Source organism: Cervus elaphus, chromosome 33 (genome assembly GCF_910594005.1).
Source record: "Cervus elaphus chromosome 33, mCerEla1.1, whole genome shotgun sequence".
Lineage (NCBI taxonomy): Eukaryota > Metazoa > Chordata > Mammalia > Artiodactyla > Cervidae > Cervus > Cervus elaphus.
The window spans coordinates 10,387,812-10,410,326 of record NC_057847.1 but is presented as its reverse complement, the minus strand read 5'-3'; the positions used below and the strand labels follow the sequence as shown (position 1 = coordinate 10,410,326).

Below are 22,515 nucleotides of genomic sequence, written 5' to 3'. Positions count from 1 at the left end.
TCAGGATACCTTCTTCACACATTTTGAACAGAAATAAATGCCACCATTAAGAGAGAAAAAAGGCAAGTAACAGATAGGAGGAAGATATATGTAGCTTATGTACTGGATAAAGGACTTAATATGGATAGAAACATCCACATCCATAGAAATAACTCCTACAGATTAACAGTAATAATAAAAGATTTAATAGACACTTCACAAGAAAGGATACCACACAGTCAATAAAGGTATGAATTGATACTCAACCTTATTAGTCATCATGAGAAATGCAAATTAAAACCACTATGCAATGCTATTTTACATATATCAAAGTGACTAAAATGAAAAACACAAGTAATCTCAAGTATTGGTGAGAATGTGGAGCAACTTACTATGCAAGGTAAATTGGTACAACCACATTAGAAAACTTCTTGACAGTAACCAACATAAATGTACATACTGTTAAATTAAACAGAGGCCATCCAACTGAAGTGCTCTTAATGCTTTAGTAGCCTGTAAGCAAACCAAATTCTAAGGCTGTAATGCCTCAAGTTTAAAAATCTAAACTTAAAAAAAAAAAAATCTAAACTTAAGGACAACCAATCATAAACAACCAATTCAGGCTTTCCCAAATAAAGCTACTGCTTAAGCGCTACAGCCAATCAAATAAGCTTTGCTTCCACCTCCTTTCCATAAAAGACTTTGCCCATTTGGATCAATTTTTGCTCAAATAAACTCTTAAAATTTTTAATATCCCTCAGTGTATCTTTTAACAACACATGTGCTTTTGCAGAACTACTCCTAGGTGTATACAGAAATGCATATCTTTGTTACCAGAAGACATAGACCAGATTGTTCACAGCAGCATTATTTCTAACAGTAAAGACTACAAATAACCTCAAATGTCCTAGAAAAAGCAAAACTGCAGCAAATTTAATGCCCACTTCTATAGCGCAAGCTTTAAAACACAATTTGGCATATCATTTTATTTTTTAAATAATTAGCTTTACTGAAGTATAATTTACATATGATAAAACTCACTCATTTTAAGTGAATCTAGGTCTACAAATTTTGAGGTATACAGTTGTACAACTACCTCCACAATAAAGATGTAGAATATTTCCATCACCCCAAAGAGTCTACTTCCCTCAATTCTATTACGGAACAACAGTTTTCTGTGCCTACAGTTCTGGCTTTTCTAGAATTTCATAAAAATACAATCATACATTAAGTAATCCTCTGTGTCTGCCTTCTTTCACTTGGCATAATGCTTCTGAAATTCATCCAAGCTTTTAATGTACCAACTCTTCCCTTCTTATAGTTGAGTATAATATTCCACTGTATGAATTTATCACAATCTGTTTACTCATTCAACACTGCCAGGGATTGGATTGTTTCCAGTTTGGGGCAACTACAAAGTTACTATGAACATGTAAGTACAAGCACCTGTGTAGACATACATTTATATTATTCTTTGATAAATCCTTAGAAACAGGATTGTTGGATTTTTCCAGTAAGTGTACATTTAACTCCATAAGAAACTGCCAAACTGCTTTCCTGCCAGAAATATGAGATATAAGTGCTCCACATCTTTACCAACACCAAGTGTTGGTACTATCAACTTTTTAAATCTTAGCCATTCTAATAGATGCTCAGCAGCATCTCATCATGGCTTTAATCTGCATATTCCTAAAGATTAAAGATCTTGAGGGACTACCCTAGTGCTTCAGTGGCTAAGGTTCCATGCTCCCAATGCAGGGGGCCTGGGTTCAATCCCTGGTCAGGGAACTAAAAATCCATCAAGCCAAAACTAAAACCTGGCACAGATATATTTTTTTAATAACAATAATAATAATAAAGATGCCGAGCATTTTTTCATGTGCTTCCTAGCCATTTGCATATTTTCTTTGGTGAAATGTCCACATTTCCCATTTTTAGTTGTGTTTACATTCTTATGTCATAAGAGTTCTTCACATATGGTGGATTTAAGTCTTGTTATCAGATACGTGTCTTACAAATATTTCCTCCCAAAGTGTTGCTTCATTTTCCTAATAGTGTCTTTCAAAGAGGAAAAGTGTTTGACTTTAAATAAAGATTTATCAACTTTTTTTTCTTTTGCAGTTCCAGCTTTTCACATTAAAAGATAATCTTATCTAACCCAAAGTCACCAAGATTTTCTCCTATGCTTTCCTTTAGAGTGGTACAGTTTTAGTGCTTACATTTAGGATTGTAATCCATTTTGAACTGCATCTGGTGTGAAGGACCTCAAAGCATGTTACCCCAAGATATGCCACCTTGGCATACTGATTATTTTGAGTTAAAGGCATTTGGGAAACAATAGGTATAAGAAGGGCACTTTGACCCTCCTTTTCTTCCTGAAAGCAGGAGATGCAACCCCCATGTGAAAGGTACCCTCCCTGTCCCAGGAGGAAGGAAGACATCCTGATCACCAGAAACAGGGAATTTGGGGCCAATGCATGCGTACTAATTTGCTTCAGTCATATCTGACTCTGAGACCCCATGGACTGTAGCTCGTCAGGCACTTCTGTCCATGGGATTCTCCAGGCATGAATACTGGAGTGGGTTGCCATTTCCTTCTCCATTGGGGCCAATAAATCTGAACAAATAAGCCTTGCTTACTTCTTCACCATGTACTACTCCTAACCAAAAGTTCTTTGTCTTGTCAATTCTTCACAAATGTATTGTCTTTTTTATCTAAAAGGTATGAAAGCTTCCTGCTCTGGTCATCCCTCATGTCTTCATTCTCGTGTACAGACATCATGTACATGTAAAAATTTAATAAAATCTGTATATTCTTTTCCCATTGATCTGTCTTATGTCAGTGTGATTCCTAGACCAGCCAGAGAACCTAAGAGGATGGAGAAATTTTTCCTCCCTATAAGGGCAAAATAAGAGCCAATAACCGTTTTTTTCTTGCATATGGATATCCACTTGTTTTAGAGCCATCTGTTGAAAAGACTTTCTTCTCCCCAATGAATTATCCTGGGAGTTCAGAGCAAGTTTCACTCTAGTATTAATTTATCCCCACTGCTCAAGTGTAAACCTTCTGGCTCATGGCAATGTGAACACTTCCCAGACCTGTGTGAGCCTTGCTAACTATTCAAACTATTGTTTTCCTGTGACTCTTTGCCTGGTCTTGTGGAATTTTACCCATAACGTTTACAGATCAATATCCTGGAAATTCCTCCAAGAAGAAAGCTGAGTCAGTCTTAGGGCTCACTTGTTTGTTTCCCTTCTCTCAGGAATCACATGTGCTGCCTGCTTTGTCCGATGTTTATAAATACTTGTTTCATACATTTTGTCCAGTTCTCTAGTTGTTTACAGCAGAAGAACAATTCCTGTAGCAAATTTTCTGAATACAAGTCACTTTATTCTTAAATAGTACAGTGTACAGGTAATTCTCAAAGCTTACAGAAAGACTAGTAACCTTTTAAGTTCCTCTTTTTAATACTTTGCTACTACTCTTTCTTAAAATCTATGCCCTGGTTAATGTTCTCAGTTTTCCTATTTTTCCTCCAATTTTTCAGTGCACGAATTCTTTAAAGAGGCTTGTCATATTGGTGTATGTTAACTTCTTCAAGTAAAAACAGTTTCATTTTATTCTTCGTGAAATGAGCATTGTAAAATAAAAACACACATAAATCTCACATTGGTGATTAGAGAGAAGAAATACCTAAGACTCTAATAAATTTTCTAGTACTAGAAAAGGAACGTACATGCCCTCTCTCTAAGCCTTTTACACAGCAAGCTGTCCCACATCAGTAACAAGAAAACACCTAAAGGACAAGTCAAAAGCAACACTGGATTCCCTGGTCATTTGCTCAGACCACCTTCCTGAACTCTAATCTGACTCACTGCCCCCTGCTCTTGCTTCTCTGCCTCTCTTGGCCATGAACCTCATTCCTTAGTGCTCCTAAGGCTTAGCATTCTTGCTGAGAATTGAGGTGAGGCAGGTAGTCTCAACCTCTTCTGCTTATGATTCCTTTGATTACTGACATCACTTGTAATCCTGGAAAAGAAATACTTCTCTGATTGGCCCCCAAGAACCTTCTTTACTTTGGCAAGCCTGAATGTCTCATTAACAGAAAAGGGAAATTGAAACAGGAAAGCATGACCTACAACTGAACACCAAGAAAACAAACAGCTAATTTAAAAATGACCAAAGAACTTAAACATTTCTCCAAAGAAAATACAAATGGTCAATATGCATAGGAAAAGATGTTCCATATCACCAACCACTAGGGAAACGCAAATAAAAACCACAATGATGTATCACCGCCCAGTCACTAGGATGGTTATGAGAAAAAAAAGAAAGACAAAATAGCAAGCGTTGGCAAGGACGCAGAAGAACGGAAACCTCCGCGTGCTGTTGTCTGTGGTGCACCTGTTCTGGCGAGGAGTACAGAGGTCCTCAACACGTTGAAAATAGAAACCCAGTGATGCAGCAATTCTACTCCTGGGTGTGTACTCAGAGAGTTAAAAGCAGGTATTTGTACACCCATGTTCACAGCAGCATTATTCACAAGAGCTAAAAGGCAGAAGCAACCCAAATGCTTCCAGATGGATGGATAAACAAAACGTGGCATAAACATATGATAGAATATTATTATGCCTTAAAAAGGAATGAAATTCTGGTACCAGCTACAACATGGATGAACCTTGGTATCTCATCATGGTAAGTGAAGTAAACTAGTCACAATAGGAAAAAATGCTGTATGATTCCACTTATGCAAGGTGTCCACTGTAGTCAAATTCACAGAAAAGGAAAGTAGAATACTTGTTGCCAGGGACTGGGAGGAGAGGGACATGAGGAGTTACGGTTTAATGGGTATAATGTTTCAGTTTTGCAAGCTGAAAATATTCCGGAGATTGGTGGCACAACAACGTGAATATACTTAACAATGCTAAACTGTACACTTAAAAGTGATTCAGAAGGGACTTCCCTGGCAGTCCAGGGAATCTGCCTTGCAATGCAGGGGTCACCGGTTCGACCCCTGGTGGGGGAACTAGGATCCCATATACTGTGGAGTAACTAGGTCCTTATGCTGCAACTACTGAGCCCGTGCACTCTAGAGCCCGTGAAGCACACCCAGAGAGGCCACAACAAAAACCTCACATGATGCAGTAAGGATCCCACGTGTCACAACTAAGACCCGACACAGCCAAATAAATTCTTGGCACCATGAACAACATACCCCATAAGAAGGACAGGAGGTTTGATGAATTCCAACCTTAAGCATTATTTAAACAATGAAAAATGGTATACTGGAACTTAAGAGGAAAATCTAAGAAAGCACATTAGAAGCCATAAAATAAGGTACAATGAAAATTCCATCAGTTGTAAAGAATTTACCACTTCCCTATATCATTTTTTAAGCCCATATGTTATCCTATAGTGAAAGTCGCTCAGTCGTGTCTGACTCTTTGCAACCCCATGGACTATACAGTCCATGGAATTCTCCAGGCCAGAATACTGGAGTGGGTAGCCTTTCCCTTCTCCAGAGGATCTTCCCAACCCAGGGAGTGAACCCAGGTCTCCCGCATTGCAGGTGGATTCTTTACCAGCTGAGCCAACAGGGAAGCCCAACAGTGATTAGTAGTTAAAAATCTAAAGAAAGGATTAAATAAAAACCTTATATTACTTAATGATAAACAAGTATGTTGAAAAGAATTCTGTCCTTCCTCATGGACAATCCAGGACAGAAAAGAACCCCTAAGACAGAGCAGATGTTTGCAACTTCCAGCATCAACACAGCCTAGATCACTAGGGCTTGCAGAAGAAAGACAGGAATCCCTGAAAAGCCCACAGGGTTAGGAGCAATCCTTGAGGTTTACTGACACCGAGTTAGAATCTTCTTTAAAATTTGTTCAAACACATGATCTGCAAACCTGTCACTGAAGCACTAACAACTATCTCCTCCTTCGGGGTTGTTTTCTGGTGTGTGTTCCGGCTGACATAATTAAAAGGAGCCCTATATCTAAACTCTGTCAGGGAAGCCTCAGTGGGAACTTTTGATCCCCATATCATGTTATGCCCAGCAGATACTAATATGTGGAGCCATATTCATTCACCAGAGCAGGTCAACTGAATAAAAATGAACATCGGTCCTTCCAGTGAGAGCGCTCAGCGCTGATCCTAGCTGTGATGGGTGATTTGCCAAGTAGCCTCCTCTGAATGCAGAATAAACATGCTGCCAGAGGAATGGGAGAAAAACTGATCAGAGTTCCATCCCTCAGTTTTGGGGTAGGCCAGCGGTTTTAAAACAATGTGGCTAGTTGCTTTTCTGTACTGCCTTAAAGTGGTACTATATAGCCTATGAGATAATATGCTGCCCCATGACTACTTTCAAATGAAACTGCCGAGTGCATACTTAACGCTGGCGGGGCGGGGCGAGGTGTGGCCAGGAATGCTGGTTTCTGTGTTGCTCTGAAACCAAGAGAATCAACTTCCAAGTCAGAATCCTTGAAATAGAAAATGATTACCAACATTTATGCAAACACTCCTGAGAGTTGTTAATGGTAACATTACTTTTGTGAATTAGGTAAACATATGGCTGTTTGGGGCTTCCCTTGTGGTTCAGCTGGTAAAGAATCCACCTGTAATGTGGGAGACCTGGGTTCAACCCCTGGGTTGGGAAGATCCCCTGGAGAAGGGAAAGGCAACCCACTCCAGTATTCTGGCCTGGAGAATCCCATGGATGAAGGAGCCTGCTGGACTACAGTCCACGGGGTCGCAAAGAGTCTCACATGACTGAGCAACTTCACTTTCACTTTAAAAGTTAATAAAATCCCCATACTAAATAAGATCCTAAGAGACAAATTAACATTCCCTCAAAAATGAGGAAATGTTTTCATCTTTACAGGTAAGATTTAACTTAAACTTTTGTCAGTAAGTTATCTGACAACTGAAATGCTATACCTATAAATTGAAAAATACTATCAGACAATGAGAAACCACCTTGTCTTTTCAGGATAAGGAAACATACTTTTTCTTTGCTTTGTCTAGAAGTCTAAAATAAGTTTAACAGTCACATGATGGCTCCACAAATGTCAGTTTCCAGTGTGCACTCATTTACACAGAAACAGCTTTCTTCTGCTGTCACAAGATGAGTCATGTTGAAGAAAGACCAAAGTGTACTAACATGGGAATACCACTTAGCACTCAGCTATGGCTGAAGATGGAGCCTCTTGCTAGTTTAAAAGGGACCACTTTCTTATTAAACTTTCTGCTAAAAAGACCATATCCTGACATGTTGCAAGTTTAACATAACTTACATTTTAATGTCACAATTGCAATAAATTATAAGGTGACTGTTGTCCATCAATCCAACCCTTCTAATAAAAATGTCCCTAAACATTTCTCCCTCAAGACAAAAAGGACTACTGGAGATGAAACATGCTTATGAAGTCCTTCTCTGTTCCATTAAAAGAACCTAAAAACAGCTTAGCTTTGCTGTCAATATCCAGTGGGTAGACAAGGCACTTGAGTTTAGGTAAAGGTTTTGTGGAACCACTTTCTGATGCTCAATGGAGTTCAGAAAAAACACTGTGCAGTGGGCTACGTCCACACCACAGAGCCCTGACACCCCTCAGAGGCTGCTCTATCACAAGAATTCACCACACTCCAGGCAGAAACAATCTATTTATTACCTTCAGCTGCTCCAGGGCAAAAGATGAACCGTCTTTCTGTAAATTGTCAACAATCTGTTCCACAGTATTAGCTGAGAACCAACTATTAAAAAAAGGAAACATATGACTTCAGTAATATGCAAGCGATTTCTTCTTTGCATGATAGCAATGAAGCTAAACATAGATTTCCCTTAAACTTTATTTCAAAAATGAAAAAAAATTTCCAACCTATACTACAGGATGATGAAATAAAATACTGCCTCTCTGGGTATGTGTTTGCAATCTACCTTCACTAATGTGAATAAAGCCTAAATTTTCTCTTCTGCTTTCTTGAATCTATTATATATACATAAATGACACCTGAACTATTAAAAAAAACTGATGCTTCTAAAGTATAAAGCTGGTTGCCTTACATCCCAGTGGTTTTTTCCCTCCCCCTATGTTTCAGTCAATCTGTCAGTCTCTCAAACATTGCACAAAACTTTTTGCTGACCAGCTTGATAAGACCTTCAGAGAAGATGACTTCACGAAGATAAAAGACAAGTTAATTGTTATTTTCTAGCCTCTCTTCCCCATTAAAGAAAAAGAAAGATGTTTTGTGATAAAATGAAACAGCATGATAGATTACTTAAATATAATGAATTTATTTCCCCCTGAAAGAGTGGGCAGGAAGCCACTTTCAAACACTATGTTATCTGATCTCAGAATTCGGTGCACTGTCAAACAGCACAATTACAGTGTCAGTAAATTCAATTTAATATAGTCTTTCCAAAGGAACAGATATAATTGAGATCTCTCTTTAAGTACCTGTTTATTTTGTCCATGTGTTCCTCAAGTATAAAAGGCTTGTCTTGATCAGTCTTTGACTGTTTGAAAAGAAAACCTTTAATTAATTTGAAGTAATACAAATCCTTTTAAAACCTTTAAAATTTTCACCATATTTAATGATATATTTTGACGGAAATTATAACTTTCAGTCAAAATTACATCCAGTCTCATAAATAACTACCACTGTATGTTCAAAAGTCAGACTATGTATTATTCCAGACTAGCACTTGATAAAAGTATCAACAGCAAAAAAAACTATTTTTGTATTTTTATTTGTAGGCATTATACATGATGATGTCATCATCAAAGTGTGTCAGTGAATTTAAGGATTGCAAGGGACCTCAGAAGTCATCCTGCCCCAATTTCTGATACAGAAATTCCTACCACATCTCTGATGTCCCCACAGCATTGACCTCCAGGGGAAAAACACTACCTCAGAAAAGAACTCATGAGTGCGTGAAAAACTATAAATAGGATTAAAAAAAAAATTCTGGACCAAAAATTCACCCTCCCCTGTTTATAGTTCTAGTTAATCCCCCTGAGTTAATCTTCTTGCACAGCGCAGCTTTGAGTCCCCTTACAATCCAGAGCCACCTTATGTACTAACGGGTATGAAGTTCATTCTCCAGGACTGTGGTACAGTACCTTAGCTGCAGGTGTGGCTGAATCACAGCACAAGGATCTGCATACCCCTGCTTGTTTTGGAAACAGTGCTTTATACAACGGGACTAACTGTCAGGGGAAGCACACTAACCGAAACTACCCACCCTGGCCAGGCACCACAGTACCATTTGTGTGAGATGTTCCAGGACAGGAGGTCCTAGTAAGGAACACAGAACTAATAATTTACTACCAACCAGAAGAGTTCAGAAAAGATCAAAAGGAGATGCCACGTGTCTACCATCTCCCAGAATCCTTCTCACTGGCATCCACCTTGGCTGAGCAATGTGGAGACCACCAGGAAGGACTCTGAATCAGAATGACTGACCAAAGACAACCCAGAAACTAGTCCCATACCATAAAACCCGAGACTGCAAGCCATGGGGCAGGGCAGTTCTGGGCTCCTTTACCCTCCTGCTCTCGTCAGGGCACCCCTTGCCAGTAAAATCTCTTGTTTTGTCAGCACCTGTGTCTCCTCAGTAATGCATTTCTGAGTGTTAGACAAGAGCCCACTCTCAGGCCCTGGAAGGGGTCCCCCTTCCTGCAACAACTCTGGCTTAGTTTGGGCGCAGTCTTATTATGCTTCTGGTTTCAACTGAACAGTTAAGATTTTTTTTAAACTGGTGCCATTGTAGGCTACATTTCTCCCATCCTGTACTTATGAATTTGGTACCCTGGACTGAAATTCAATGAACTCTATTGTGACATTGTGACTTAAAAAATATGTAGCTGGTCTTCACCCATATATTTGGCCATTTATTCCAGGCTCACAGTTCCCAAAAACCCATGGAAATCCATAAGTGGAGCATCTTTTGTTATAATATTTGGTCTTTTGTCCTCATGAAATGGGTGTCTTCTGTTATTCACAACAAGCCCTTTTCAATCATACCTTTGTTTATGTTCCTGAGGAAAGCCCCCAGGTCCCAGGGGAACCAACCAAGGGAACTTTGAGTCTCATCCCTCACTGTCCACACTCTCCCACACCTCCCCCTCCTCCACCTCCAGTGAAGGGAAAGGGGCTGGAAATTGAGTTTGATCACCAATGGCAATGACTTAATCAACTGTCTCTATGTAATGAAGCCTCTGTAAAAACTCCAAAGGATGGGGTCTGGAAAGCTTCCAAGGTGATAAACATGCAGGGAGAGTGGTTCACCCCAACTTCCTGGGGACGGAGCTCCTGGGCTTGGGCCCTTCTGGACCTCACCCAGTGTATCTGTTCTTTGAGCGGTGCATTCATATCCTTCATCATATCCTTTATAATAAACCAATAAATGCTATGTGTGTCCCAGAGTTCTATGAGTCATTCTAGCAAATTAGCAAAGCCAAGGAGGGGATCATGAGAACCCCAATTTACTGCTAGTCAGTGAGAAGTACAGGTGACAACCTGGAGTCTAAAGGACGGTCCATCTTGTGGGACCGGGCCCGTGAGCTGTGTGATCTGATGGTAACCTCAGGTAGGCAGTGTTAGCACTGAAATGAGTCACAAGACACCCAGCTGGTGTTGTGGAGAACTGCCTAATAGGTGGAAAACAAACATGTCCGGCGTCAGACGTGTTGTGAACATGGTAGTAGTGACAGAATAAAGGAAACACATGGAATGTTTCCCCGTATATCGTTCAAATTTCATATTTTTACTACTAAACATATTACTCTGAACTTTAAGTGTTGTTTTTTCCGCCCACATGTTTACCTAACTATTTTCTTAGTTTCAAATCAATCTGATCAAAATGCCATCAACATTCTTATCCAAATAACTGAAAAAAAAACACTGAATAAGGCCAAAATGACTTTACTTACAGACCAACAGCCACACACTTATCAGAACTCTCTGATAAGGCCCTTCAACCTCCACATACTATAATCCATCCCACATTTATCCAACTTGGCAACATAAGAGACTGTCAAATGCTTTCACAAACTCTGATGAAACCCTCACATGCTTGCATTCATATTCACAGCACTAAGTATTCAAGGCCCATGAATCTCTACTCATGTTTTTCAGTTCTAGGTAATTTTAGGGTGAGGGGGAACTATTTCTCTAACCTATCCTCTATTACAAATTCCTGACAGTTAAGATATTGGATCTCCTGGAATAATTTTCCTTTCTCTTCATTTTTCATCTTCTGATCCTCTTAGACTTTTCCTCATCCACCAAGTTTAGTCTAATCTATTGTGGGTTTTTCTTCTCCCTTTCACTGTCATATTTTAAATATCTTTTTTATTCTTTAACTATTTCTCTTAGTAACAACTGTTCTTATTTCACAGATAAAATATTTTCCTCCTATCTGAAGACTAAAAAAAAAAACACCACAGCCAAATCTATAATTATTTAGTTTCCTTTTCCTTGCACTGTCTACTCCCTTCGAGTATCTTTTTTGGCCAATCTCTGGTTTTTAATGCCTGGCAGTCCTTGTTTTTCTGTGTGAAGTACTAAAATTTAGAAGCTTTGTAATGTCAATTGCAATTACAGAACTGTCAATTATGTATACATTATGAGGTGATCACACAAAGGCCCGAATGTTTCTTTCATTAGCGGGGTCCTCGAATGTCAATAGCTACACATTTTCTTTTCCTTCTAATGAACTGCTTGGGAGTGGAATGGCGCTATGGACTAAATGTTTGTGTCCCCACAAAATTCACTTTGAAACCCTAACTCCGATGTGATGGTATGTGGGGGGGTGAGGCCTATGGGAGGTAACTAAGTCAAGAGGATGGAGCTCTCAGGATGGGATTAGTGCCCTTATACGCAGAGCCCTGAGAGAGCTTACTTTCTCTGCTGTGTGAGGATACAGCAGGAAGGCATTCATCTGCAGAACAGAAGAGGACCCTCACCAGGAACCTAATCAGCTGGCACCTTGATCGTGGACTTGCCAACCTCCAAAACTATGAGAAACTTCTGTTGTTTAAGCCACAGGTCTACAGCATTTTTGTTATGGCTGCCCAAACTAAGATAGATAGTATGTAAGAATTCTAGGAGCCAACCAGGAAAAGAGGCCAGCATTCTTCCCATTTAATATGTTCTGCACCTTTTCAGTAGAACATCTGCCCTGCCCTTAGCCAGCGAGGCCCTGTCAGAGGCCTTGGTACCTACAAAGAGTCCACAGCAAGAACTGGTTTGCTTATTGGCTTCCCCCATTGAAGGATAAGTAGCTGCCCTCATCCTTCCACTTTCAAGCTTCCAAAATAGTGACATCTCATACCTGCCACTGTCTCCTCTTTTGTTCTGCTTCTCTTTGTGGATTCCTGCCTTTTCTATTCCTTTATTATAATTTTAGTGGGGTTCAGGAGAGAACATGTATTCAATCTATTGATATCATTTTTAACTAGAAGTCATGTAGCATGTTTATAGATTCTCAGTGCTCAAAAGAAAACATAAGGTAGGCTACATAAGCAATTAAAAGAAAACACTGCAACGTACTTCATTATTATATTCAGACATATACCAGAGTTTCACTTTAGCAGCTCCACAAGTGGCATCTACATTGAACCTACATTATAGAAAAGTCACAGTGTGTTGTAAAAAGCCCTTGCAAGGGCCAGTCATGAGGCTGTGCCCTGAAATTCACCAGCAACGAGAAAACAAGCCATGTAGTTGCAGGTAAAGAAGTCATCTTCTCAGATGGCTATCCTAACAATTGTGAAACACTGACACTCCCATCAGGTTTTAACATAAATAAATCCCAGTGTGTTTATTTATATTCACAAACTATAATATTCATCAACTTCTAATTTTTCAGTCACTCCCCCTTTCCCCTGAGTTAAAATCTGAGGTTAGAATACTGACAAGATTACCTTTGCGTGGTAAGTTTCTAAGACATCTGCAATATTTTCTTTTGAAGGCGATTTCAGGGCTAACAAATCTTCTTCTAACATGCCCAACTACAGGTGGAAAAAAAGGAAAACATTTAAAAACCCATAGGAACACATTTTTTTTTTAAAGAAATCTTATTCTTTAATAAAAATCCTTGTCTTAAAATTATGACACTCTCTTTTCAGCTGAGTCAATGAAGGCAATTTTCACTTACGTTGAAGGCACACACATTCCCACAAAGCAAATGCTGCCTTGCAAGGAATGGATAAAGATGAAAAAAACTGAAGAGGAGAAAGAGAGACATTCATCTTTGTTTCCCTCTGGCTATTGAGCACTCGAAATGTGCTACTGCAACCAAGGATCTTAACTGTAAATTTTACTTTAATCAATTTTAATTAAAAACTGCCACATGTGACTAACGGCTACTGGAGTCGGTGCACAGCTCTATAATACAGCCACACTTAACTCTTGAACAGCTGTTAACATAACTGATGCCATCTTGCGCCCATACACTTTCTTCTGTTCTCCCACCGCCCCTACCAGGGCTGTGCTGGGCAGTAACCCCTTCTCTATCAAGTGCTCTGTAGTTAACAGACAACATTTAATAATCATTAAGGCCAGGTGGTCTCCAAGCTCTGTTAAGTCCCCAGACGATGACGAAGACTCTCGCTAACATATTCCCAGTGCCCAAGAGATGCCATGGAACTCATGTGTGTGTGCTAAGTTGCTCCAGTCGTGTCTGACTCTTTGCGATCCTATGGACTGTAGCCCACCAGGCTCCTCTGTCCATAGAATTTTCCAGGCAGGAACACTGGAGTGGGGTGCCATGCCCCCCTCCAAGGGATCTTCCCCAGCCAGCGATCAAACCCACGTCTTACATCCCCTTCAATGGCAGGCAGGTTCTTTACCACTAGCACCACCTGGGAAGCCCACCATGGAATTCCCCAGGCAAGAATACTAGAGTGGGTAGCCATTTCCTTCTCCAAGGGATCTTTCTAACCCAAGGATAGAACCTGTTTCTCCTGCATGGCAGGCAGATTCTTTATCATCTAAGCCACCAGGGAAGCCCAGAAATGAATTAACCATTCATAAATCCTGATTTAGGAATGCATGTCCTGTTTCTAAGCACACACTCCCATATCCAAAGGTCAACTATAAAACTGTCCCAGTGGCCCATCAGCTGTGAATGCTGCGAGATCCCTGTCCGCCCGATCCCACCCTGAGAGTACATTACCCTATGATAAACTGACCCAATGATTATACGGAGACACTTGCCTCAGTGTTTTGGTCTCAAGATACTGTCCGTATCACAGTTTGGTGGGTACTTTTTGTTCCCTCCATCTTCCAACAGTTCTCCATCTATATCCCTCACATACCTATTCCTAAGCTCAGCCAAATGGATTTTTACTGTTTCTAAAACAAAGCTAATGCTTTCCTACAGCTATGGGCTTGCTCATTAAAGCTTCCTCTATCCAGAAAACCTTCTCCTGACTTAAGGCCCAGTTGGCCTGTTAAGATTCAAGTTGAACTGCAACCTCTATGAGAAAACTTTCAGTCCTTTTTTATAAGTAAGCTCTTCCTCCTTTCAGTCCATTGAATCCTTTCCTTGTGTTCTGTTTGCAGACTTATCATACTTTACTCTGTCAGGTGATACAGGTGGTTTTTTATCTTTTCTACCTCTAGCTCCATTCCCAATGTGTGTTACTCATTTCTATTATCTGCTGCAGGCCCTGTAAATGGCAGCCGATGCACTGCAGATACTACTGGGCAGATTGACAAAAAAAGGAAGGGTTGTGGTTCAGTTCTCCCCACCAGCCTTAACCAAATTCCACTATAATCAAGAGTGTCCCTCCAGAGTAGATAATGGAGTGCCCCTGTTTGCTCCCTGTTACAGCTCGGTGAAGAATAAGACAGCCACCTACTCAATGTGACCGAAGATGCCCATAAAGATCTGAAAACTCAGGCAAACGTGATGAAAGGCCCTCATGTCAGCATTACAGGGACAACCTTCAACTTTGTATACTTTCACACATTTTAATAACATTCCCTCCACTATCTCCTAACACTCCTCCCGCAAGATCAGAAATCCCTGAGTTTCCTGGGAAGCTGACTTTACCCCCACAGTTCCAGGAGCTGGGAGAGATTAGTCAGTGTATTCCACCCACCCACGCGGTTGAGGCATTATACAAGCCAGCTGAATCAGACTGAGCTAAACTAGTTGAAGAATAAATCTCAAATCTCTTGCTGAGAATTCTGAGGCAAAACCAACTTGAACTGTGGTTTCTGTTACATTTAACACAATGAGTTTCAACTGCTATGATAAGACTGCTGTCCTCACTTTGGAGATGGGAAAACTGGAGCTAAAGAGGCTAAATTCAAGCTAGGATTTAAAACCAGACTGTCCATCTGCACATCCTTTGCCACTATGCTATCCCGTGCTAAGAAAACTGACCGTGTGGCTTAAAAAAAATTTTTAAGACAAAGATAAGTTCCTTACAACAAATACCCTTTTAGAAGAGCTTTTAAGATCATATTTTACAAACTTTTAAATGCACTGGGGAAACTAACAGGAGAACCTTTCAAAAATATCTTTACAAAAGCCACTGTTGTCGTTCAGTCACTATGTCCAACTCTTTACAACCCCATGGACACAGCTCACCAGACTTCCCTGTTCTTCACTATCTATCAGAGTTGGTTCAAACTCATGACCATTGAGTTGGTGATGCCATCCAACCATCTCCTCCTCTGGCGCCCCCTTTTCCCCCTGCCTTCAATCTTTCCTAGCATCAGGATCTTTTCCAATGAGTTGGCTCTTCATATCAGGTGGCCAAAGTACTGGAGCTTCAGCTTTAGCATCAGTCCTTCCAATGAATATTCAGGGTTGATTTCCTTTAGGAGTGACTTGTTTGATCTCCTTGCTATCCAAGGAACTCTCAAGAGTCTTCTCCAGTACCACAGTTCAAAAGCATCAATTCTTCAGCATCCAGCCTTCTTCTTTTATAAATTCAGATTTTTATATATTAGACTTTCTTAAAATATTACTTTTTTTTTTTTAACACAGACTATAATTATTCATTAAAAGATACTCACTGGAGGTACCAGGCAAAACAGCCCTGGATCTAGATATAATTATCTCCATTTTGCATACAAGAAAACTGAGGATTGAAGAGCTTAAGCACCTTCCCCAAGGTCACACAGCTTTAAGGGCAGATGCAGGATTCAGACCCATGTTTGCCAAACACTTATACTGTTATACTGTTAAACTTTTATCCCAAACACTTATACCACCTCCCCATGCAATATGAGTTATTCCAACAACACAAAGTGCAGCCATCCAAGTAATTACCTTTTCAAAATCTACAAAGTGTGTAGCAATTCCTGCTGTGTACACATCTCTTCCTTTCAGCCTGAATCCTGTTAATGCAAGGAAGTACCCAAGTTTTCCTTGAAGTCGTGGCAAGAAATAACCTCCACCCACATCAGGAAATAGCCCTGTAATTAAAAACAAAAAGAGATAATGACTCAAATGAAAGAGATAACTGCAGCTCTCTTACTTTATATCAAAGAGCCATTTTTCTCTGGAGTCTGAATCTATATTAAAACATTATTACTATACCATGGTACTATAACACAACACACGCAACACAATATCACAAAAGACTTGCTATAAACTGTGCTAACTTAACTGGGATATCTTTCAAATTTTTCATGTTTCATTTCTATAGAAGACAATAAAGGATTTGATGACACAATGTTTTTACATGTAACTACTCGATAAATATTTACCTAAATTTCTTATCTCTACTACTTCTTTTTAAGAATCTCCAAGGATTTGAAATATTTGAAAACAAATATTTTCTTTCCAAATGATTAGCACAGAAAAAAATAAAATCTGTGGCTATTATGTGATAAATTATTATTAGCATTTAATCAATTTCTATACAGTCAAATATCTAATAGTCAAGATACTTAAAGTGATGTGAAAACCATTAGTTCTAGTACATGAACAAGTTTATACCTAATCAACAGAACTTGCACCTATTCTTTCCTTAATCATGAGAATTAAAAAAATTCCCTTAAAAAAAAAATTCCCTTATTCTCTCTACTGGCAACAACTAAAAACAGCAGATATGCAAATACTTGTCAATATACTACTTTTTGGTGCTTAAGAGCTTCTTAAACAAGCTTGACCCTCTAGGTTTAAAAGCTATCTATTTCAAAATCACTTCAATTAAGTAAGCTGAGATAAAAATACAAGCATTCAAAAATTCTTTCCAGGTCTACTTGCCAAAAAGTTCCTAGACTTGAAAGAATCAGTGGCATGTTACTGTAAATAGAAATATCTCTCAACATCTCAAACAACATAGGTCTAAAGTTGAATTCATAACCCCTGCCAACACCCTCGTCCAGTTCACCCAGCCCAATAAAGGGTGCAACTATCCAGACTCAAACCTCCTCATGTACCACCCCTTAACCCTCCATCAACAACTATGATCTGTTGCTTCCTCCTCTAGACAGTTCTCTACACAACAGCCAGTGATCTTTTTAATAACATAAATCTTTTTTTAATGTTCTTGTCTGACTGAATTTTTTAAATTATCTTAATAACACAAATTTTGATGAGTCTTGCATTCCACTGCTTATAAGTCTTCCATGACTGCCCATTTCTTTTAGATTAAAACTAACGCTTTTATCAGTCTTCCCCAGGCACTTTGGTCATCTTTCTGTTCCTCAGTGTTCATCCCTACTTACCCCTGAACCTCAGGAGCACTCTGCCCAAGCAAACACACCTCTATCCTGAAGCACTCTCATCTGTTCCAGAGCCCCACATTCTCCCTCGCCCCTTGCGTCAGTGGCTGCCTCCTTCCAGTGCCCCTCCTGGCTTCACTTCCCTTGGGCCTGCACATGCTGCTGTACCTCGGTCTCATCATAGACTATCCGCTCCCCACTACACATGTTTCCTTAGCTCTGACAGCTTTAGATAACATCGATGTGATGAACTGAATTGTATCCCAAATTGTGTCCCAAAATCTTAAGCTGATGCCCTATCCCCACAATGTGACAATTTGGAGAAGGGGACTCTAAAGAAGTAACTAAGATTAAATGAGGTTTGAAGGGTGGGGCCTTATCTAATAGGACTGGTGTCTTTATAAGAAGAGGAAAGACTCCAAGACAAAGGGCCGTGTGAGGACACAGAGAGAAGGCAGCTCTCTGCAAGTCTAGGAGAGAGGCCTTGGGTGAAACCAAATCTGCCAATACTTTGATGTTGGACTTCCTGCCTCCAGGGGGAGGAATAAGCAGGAGAAATAAATGTTGTTTAGGCTACCCAGTCTTGGTATTTTGCTATGGAAGCCCATTACAGACCCAAATCTATCTATCTAGTTATGATTTTTCCCCTGGATATGAACTCTCATATCTGCAATTAACCACACAGATAATAAACATCCCAGATACAACCTGGCAAACACAACCCTTGAGTCACATCCCTCCAACCACACTGCTCCTTCTCTAGTGGCCTTACAGCCATCTAGCAGCACTAGCTAAACACCTTGGAATTATTCCTGATTCACTACATCACAAGTTAACTCCAAAACATTTTCCAAATATGTCCTCTCTATTCTAACTTTACAGCTTCTTATCACTCCAAGCCTAAAATTATCTCTCTCTAGACTTGTGCTGCTCAATAGAATTTTCTATGATAAAAATGTTCTGTAATCTATGCTGCCACTAAACAGATATGGGTATTAAACACTTGCAATGTGGCTGGTGCAACTGAGGAACTGAATTTATTTAAATTAAATAGTCATATGTGATCAGCGGCTACAGTATTAGATAAGAGAGCTCTAGATTAATGTAATAACCTTCTAACAAGCCTCTCTGCCATTACTCTTGCACCCCTACAACCCATTTTTCCTTAAAGCAGTCAGAATGGTATCAGAATGTATACCAGACCACATTACTCTCTGCTTTAAACTCTCCCACAGTTTCCCATAATATTTAGGTTTAAATCCAGACTCTTTACCTGAGTTCCCTGTGTATCTCTGGAAGAGCACAGTATATCACTCTGCCCCCGATTCAGGCAGTAGACTCTATTTGGTTCTTTGAGCAAATAAAGTAAGGCTTCATTCTTGCTTTAGACTAACTATTCTTAATGCACAGTGTTCTGTTCTAAAATATATTAATATACCTGCTTGCTTCCTGTTATTCAAATCTCAGCTTAAAGATGTCTCCGTGGACAACTTCTGTAATCATCTAAGCTAAAAGAGACCATTCAGTTATGACCTAAAACAAATCCCTCACGATTATACAGTGGAAGTAACAAATAGATTCAAGGGATTAGATCTGATAGACAGAGTGTCTGAAGAACTACGGATGGAGGTTTGTGACCTTGTACAGGAGGCAGTGATCAAGATCATCTCCAAGAAAAAGAAATGCAAAAAGGCAAAATGGTTGTCTGAGGAGGCCTTACAAAAAGCTGAGAAAAGAAAAGACGCAAGAGGCAAAGAAGAAAAGGAAAGATATATCCATCTGAAGGCAGAGTTTCAAAAAATAGCAAGGAGAGATAAGAAAGCCTTCCTCAGTGATCAATGCAAAGAAATAAAGGGAAAAAATACAATGGGAAAGACTAGAGATCTCTTCAAGAAAATTAGAGATACCAAGGGAACATTTCATGCAAAGACGGGCACTATAAAGGACAGAAATGGTATGGACCTAACAGAAGCAGAATAGAAGAGGTAGCAAAAATACACAGAAGAACTATATAAAGATCTTCACAACCCAGATAACCAGGATCACTCACCTAGAGCCAGACATCCTGGAATGTGAAGTCAAGTGGGCCTTATGAAGCATCACTATGAACAAAGCTAGTGGAGGTGAAGGAATTCCAAATGAGCTATTTCAAATCCTAAAAGATGATGCAGTGAAAGTGCTGCACTCAATATGCCAGCAAATTTGGAAAACTCAGCAGTGGCCACAGGACTGGATAAGGTCTGTTTTCATTTCAATCCCAAAGGAAGGCAATGCCAAAAAATGCTCAAATTACCACACAACTGCACTCATCTCACACACTAGCAAAGTAATGCTCAAAAATCTCCAAGTCAGACTTCAACAGTACATGAACTGTAAACTTCCAGATGTTCAAGCTGGATTTAGAAAAAGCAGGGGAACCAGAGATCAAATTGACAACATCCGTTTGGATGATTGAAAAAGCAAGAGAGTTCCAGAAAAATATCTACTTCTGCTTTATTGAGTTTACCAAAGCCTTTGACTGCAGATCACAACAAACTGGAAAATTCTGAAAGAGATGGGAATACCACACCACCTGACCTGCCTCCTGAGAAATCTGTATGCAGGTCAGGAAGCAACAGTTAGAACTAGACATGGAAAAATGGACTGGTTCCAAATCGGGAAAGGAGTCAAGGCTGTATATTGTGACCCTGCTTATTTAACTTATATGCACAGTTCATCATGAGAAATGATGGGCTGGATGAAGCACAAGCTGGAATCAAGATTACCGGGAGAAATATCAATAACCTCAGATATGCAGATAACACCACCCTTATGGCAGAAAGTGAAGAAGAACTAAAGAGCCTCTTGATGAAAGTGAAAGAGGAGAGGGAAGAAGTTGGCTTAAAACTCAACATTCAGAAAACTAAGACCATGGCATCTGGTCCCATCACTTCATGGCAAACAGATGGGAAACAATGGAAACAGTGAGAGACTTTATTTTCTTGGGCTCCAAGATCATTGCAGATAGTGACTGCAGCCATGATATTAAAAGACACTTGCTCCTTGGAAGATATGTTATGACCAACCTAAACAGCATATTAAAAAGCAGAGACATTACTTTGCCAACAAAGGTCCGTCTAGTCAAAGCTATGGTTTTTCCAGTGGTCATGTGTGGATGTGAGAGCTGCAGTATAAAGAATGCTGAGCACCGAAGAATTGATGCTTTTGAACTGTGGTTTTGGAGAAGTTCTTGAGAGTAACTGGGATTGCAAGGAGATCCAACCAGTCCATCCTAAAGGAGATCAGTCCTGAATATTCATTGGAAGGACTGATGTTGAAGCTGAAACTCCAATACTTTGGCCACTTGATGCGAAGAACTGACTCATTTAAAAAGACCCTGATGCTGGGAAAGATTGAGGGCAGGAGGAGAAGGTTGATGATGAGATGACAGAGACGACAGAGGATGAGATGGTTGGATGGCATCACAGACTCAATGGACATGAGTTTGAGTAAGCTCCGGGAGTTGGTGATGGACAGGGAAGACTGACGTGCTGCCATCTATGGCATGCTGCAAAGGGTCGGACAGAATTCAGTGACTGAACTGAACTGAAATGAAGCTAAAATAGCCATCCAAGAGAATTACACTTTGAGTAAGATGCTGTAAGAGGGACCAAATTTACTCTTCTACCTGAAATAAGTATAGAAAAACAACTGCAGTATATGAAATAAGTTTTCAACATACTGGACCACCAAGCAGTAAAGGAAAGTGATGTCTGAATATCTGAAAACGAATGAGGTAAATCCTACTTAAAAGCTTCCTTGGTGGCTCAGTAGTAAAGAACCCACCTGTTAATGCAGGAGACATGGGTTTGACCCTGGGTCTGGAAGATCCCCTAAAGAAGGAAATGGTAACCCACTTCAGTATTCCTGCTTGGGAAATCCACAGACAGAGGAACCTGGCGGGCTATATAGTCCATGGGGTCTCAGAGAGTTAGACATGGCAAAGAGACTAAACAACAACAAGCCCTACAAAGCTCCATCTTAATGCCTGGAGAGAATGTCCAGGCCCAAAACAGTCCTAGATTTGAGGGGAATTAAGCTAAAAATTCAGGGAGACAGAGGCAGAAAGAATTCCCAGAACAGAGTACCAGCGAGGAAAGAGCTGCACAGAGAGAAAACACTGGAGATCTGCAGTGTCTCCCATAAGTCCCCAGCTTGGTACTGATAACTACATGTGTTCAATGAAGAGACTGTGAGGTTAAGGAAAGAACCACAGGGAAGGATTACAGAGAACGGTACTGGGAACCTACACAGGGCTGAGAATAGCACCTGTTCCCACCAACCAGAACAGGAAAGCTCAGGATTCGTGGAGGCACAGAGCAGAATGCAAAGAAGGGTCTCTCCAGCAGTAGGAAATAATTAGCCCTAGTCTGAGCACTGTTCCAATCCTACATTAAAAACAAACAAACAAAAGACCTAAAAGACAAACAAACTATTTCCAAGTAACTTAACCTCATCCCAGAAGCAAGGTAAAGAACATTTACAAGAATACAGATTTCCTCAACTTACAGTGGGGTTGTGTGTGTGGGTTACATTCTGATAAATCCATCATAAATTGAAAATACCATAAGTCAAAAATGCATTTAACACACTTAATCTATCAAAAAATCATAGCTTAGCCTAGCCTACCTTAAATGTGCTCAGAACACTTACATTAGCCTACAGTTGGGCAAAATCATCTAACACAAGGCTTATTTTATAATAAAATATTGAATATCCCTTATAATTTATTGAATATTATACTGAAAGTGAAAAACAAAATGATTCTAAGTACCAGATATATATCTTAGTGATTAGAT

The 22,515-nt window shown here is 39.8% G+C and overlaps 1 protein-coding gene across 3 annotated transcripts in view; it reads right to left on the bottom strand.

The window, feature by feature from the left end:
- The window catches only part of HIBCH (3-hydroxyisobutyryl-CoA hydrolase), a 107,912-nt gene that overhangs the window by 9,840 nt on the left and 75,557 nt on the right, over nt 1–22,515 (bottom strand). For all 3 annotated transcript variants that reach the window (XM_043894389.1, XM_043894387.1, XM_043894388.1), the window contains 4 exons: nt 16,275–16,420; nt 12,910–12,996; nt 8,437–8,495; nt 7,651–7,732 (listed from right to left, as the gene is read on the bottom strand). In XM_043894389.1, the coding sequence (XP_043750324.1) occupies nt 7,651–7,732; nt 8,437–8,495; nt 12,910–12,996; nt 16,275–16,420 (374 nt within the window). The remainder of the gene's footprint in view (nt 1–7,650; nt 7,733–8,436; nt 8,496–12,909; nt 12,997–16,274; nt 16,421–22,515) is intronic.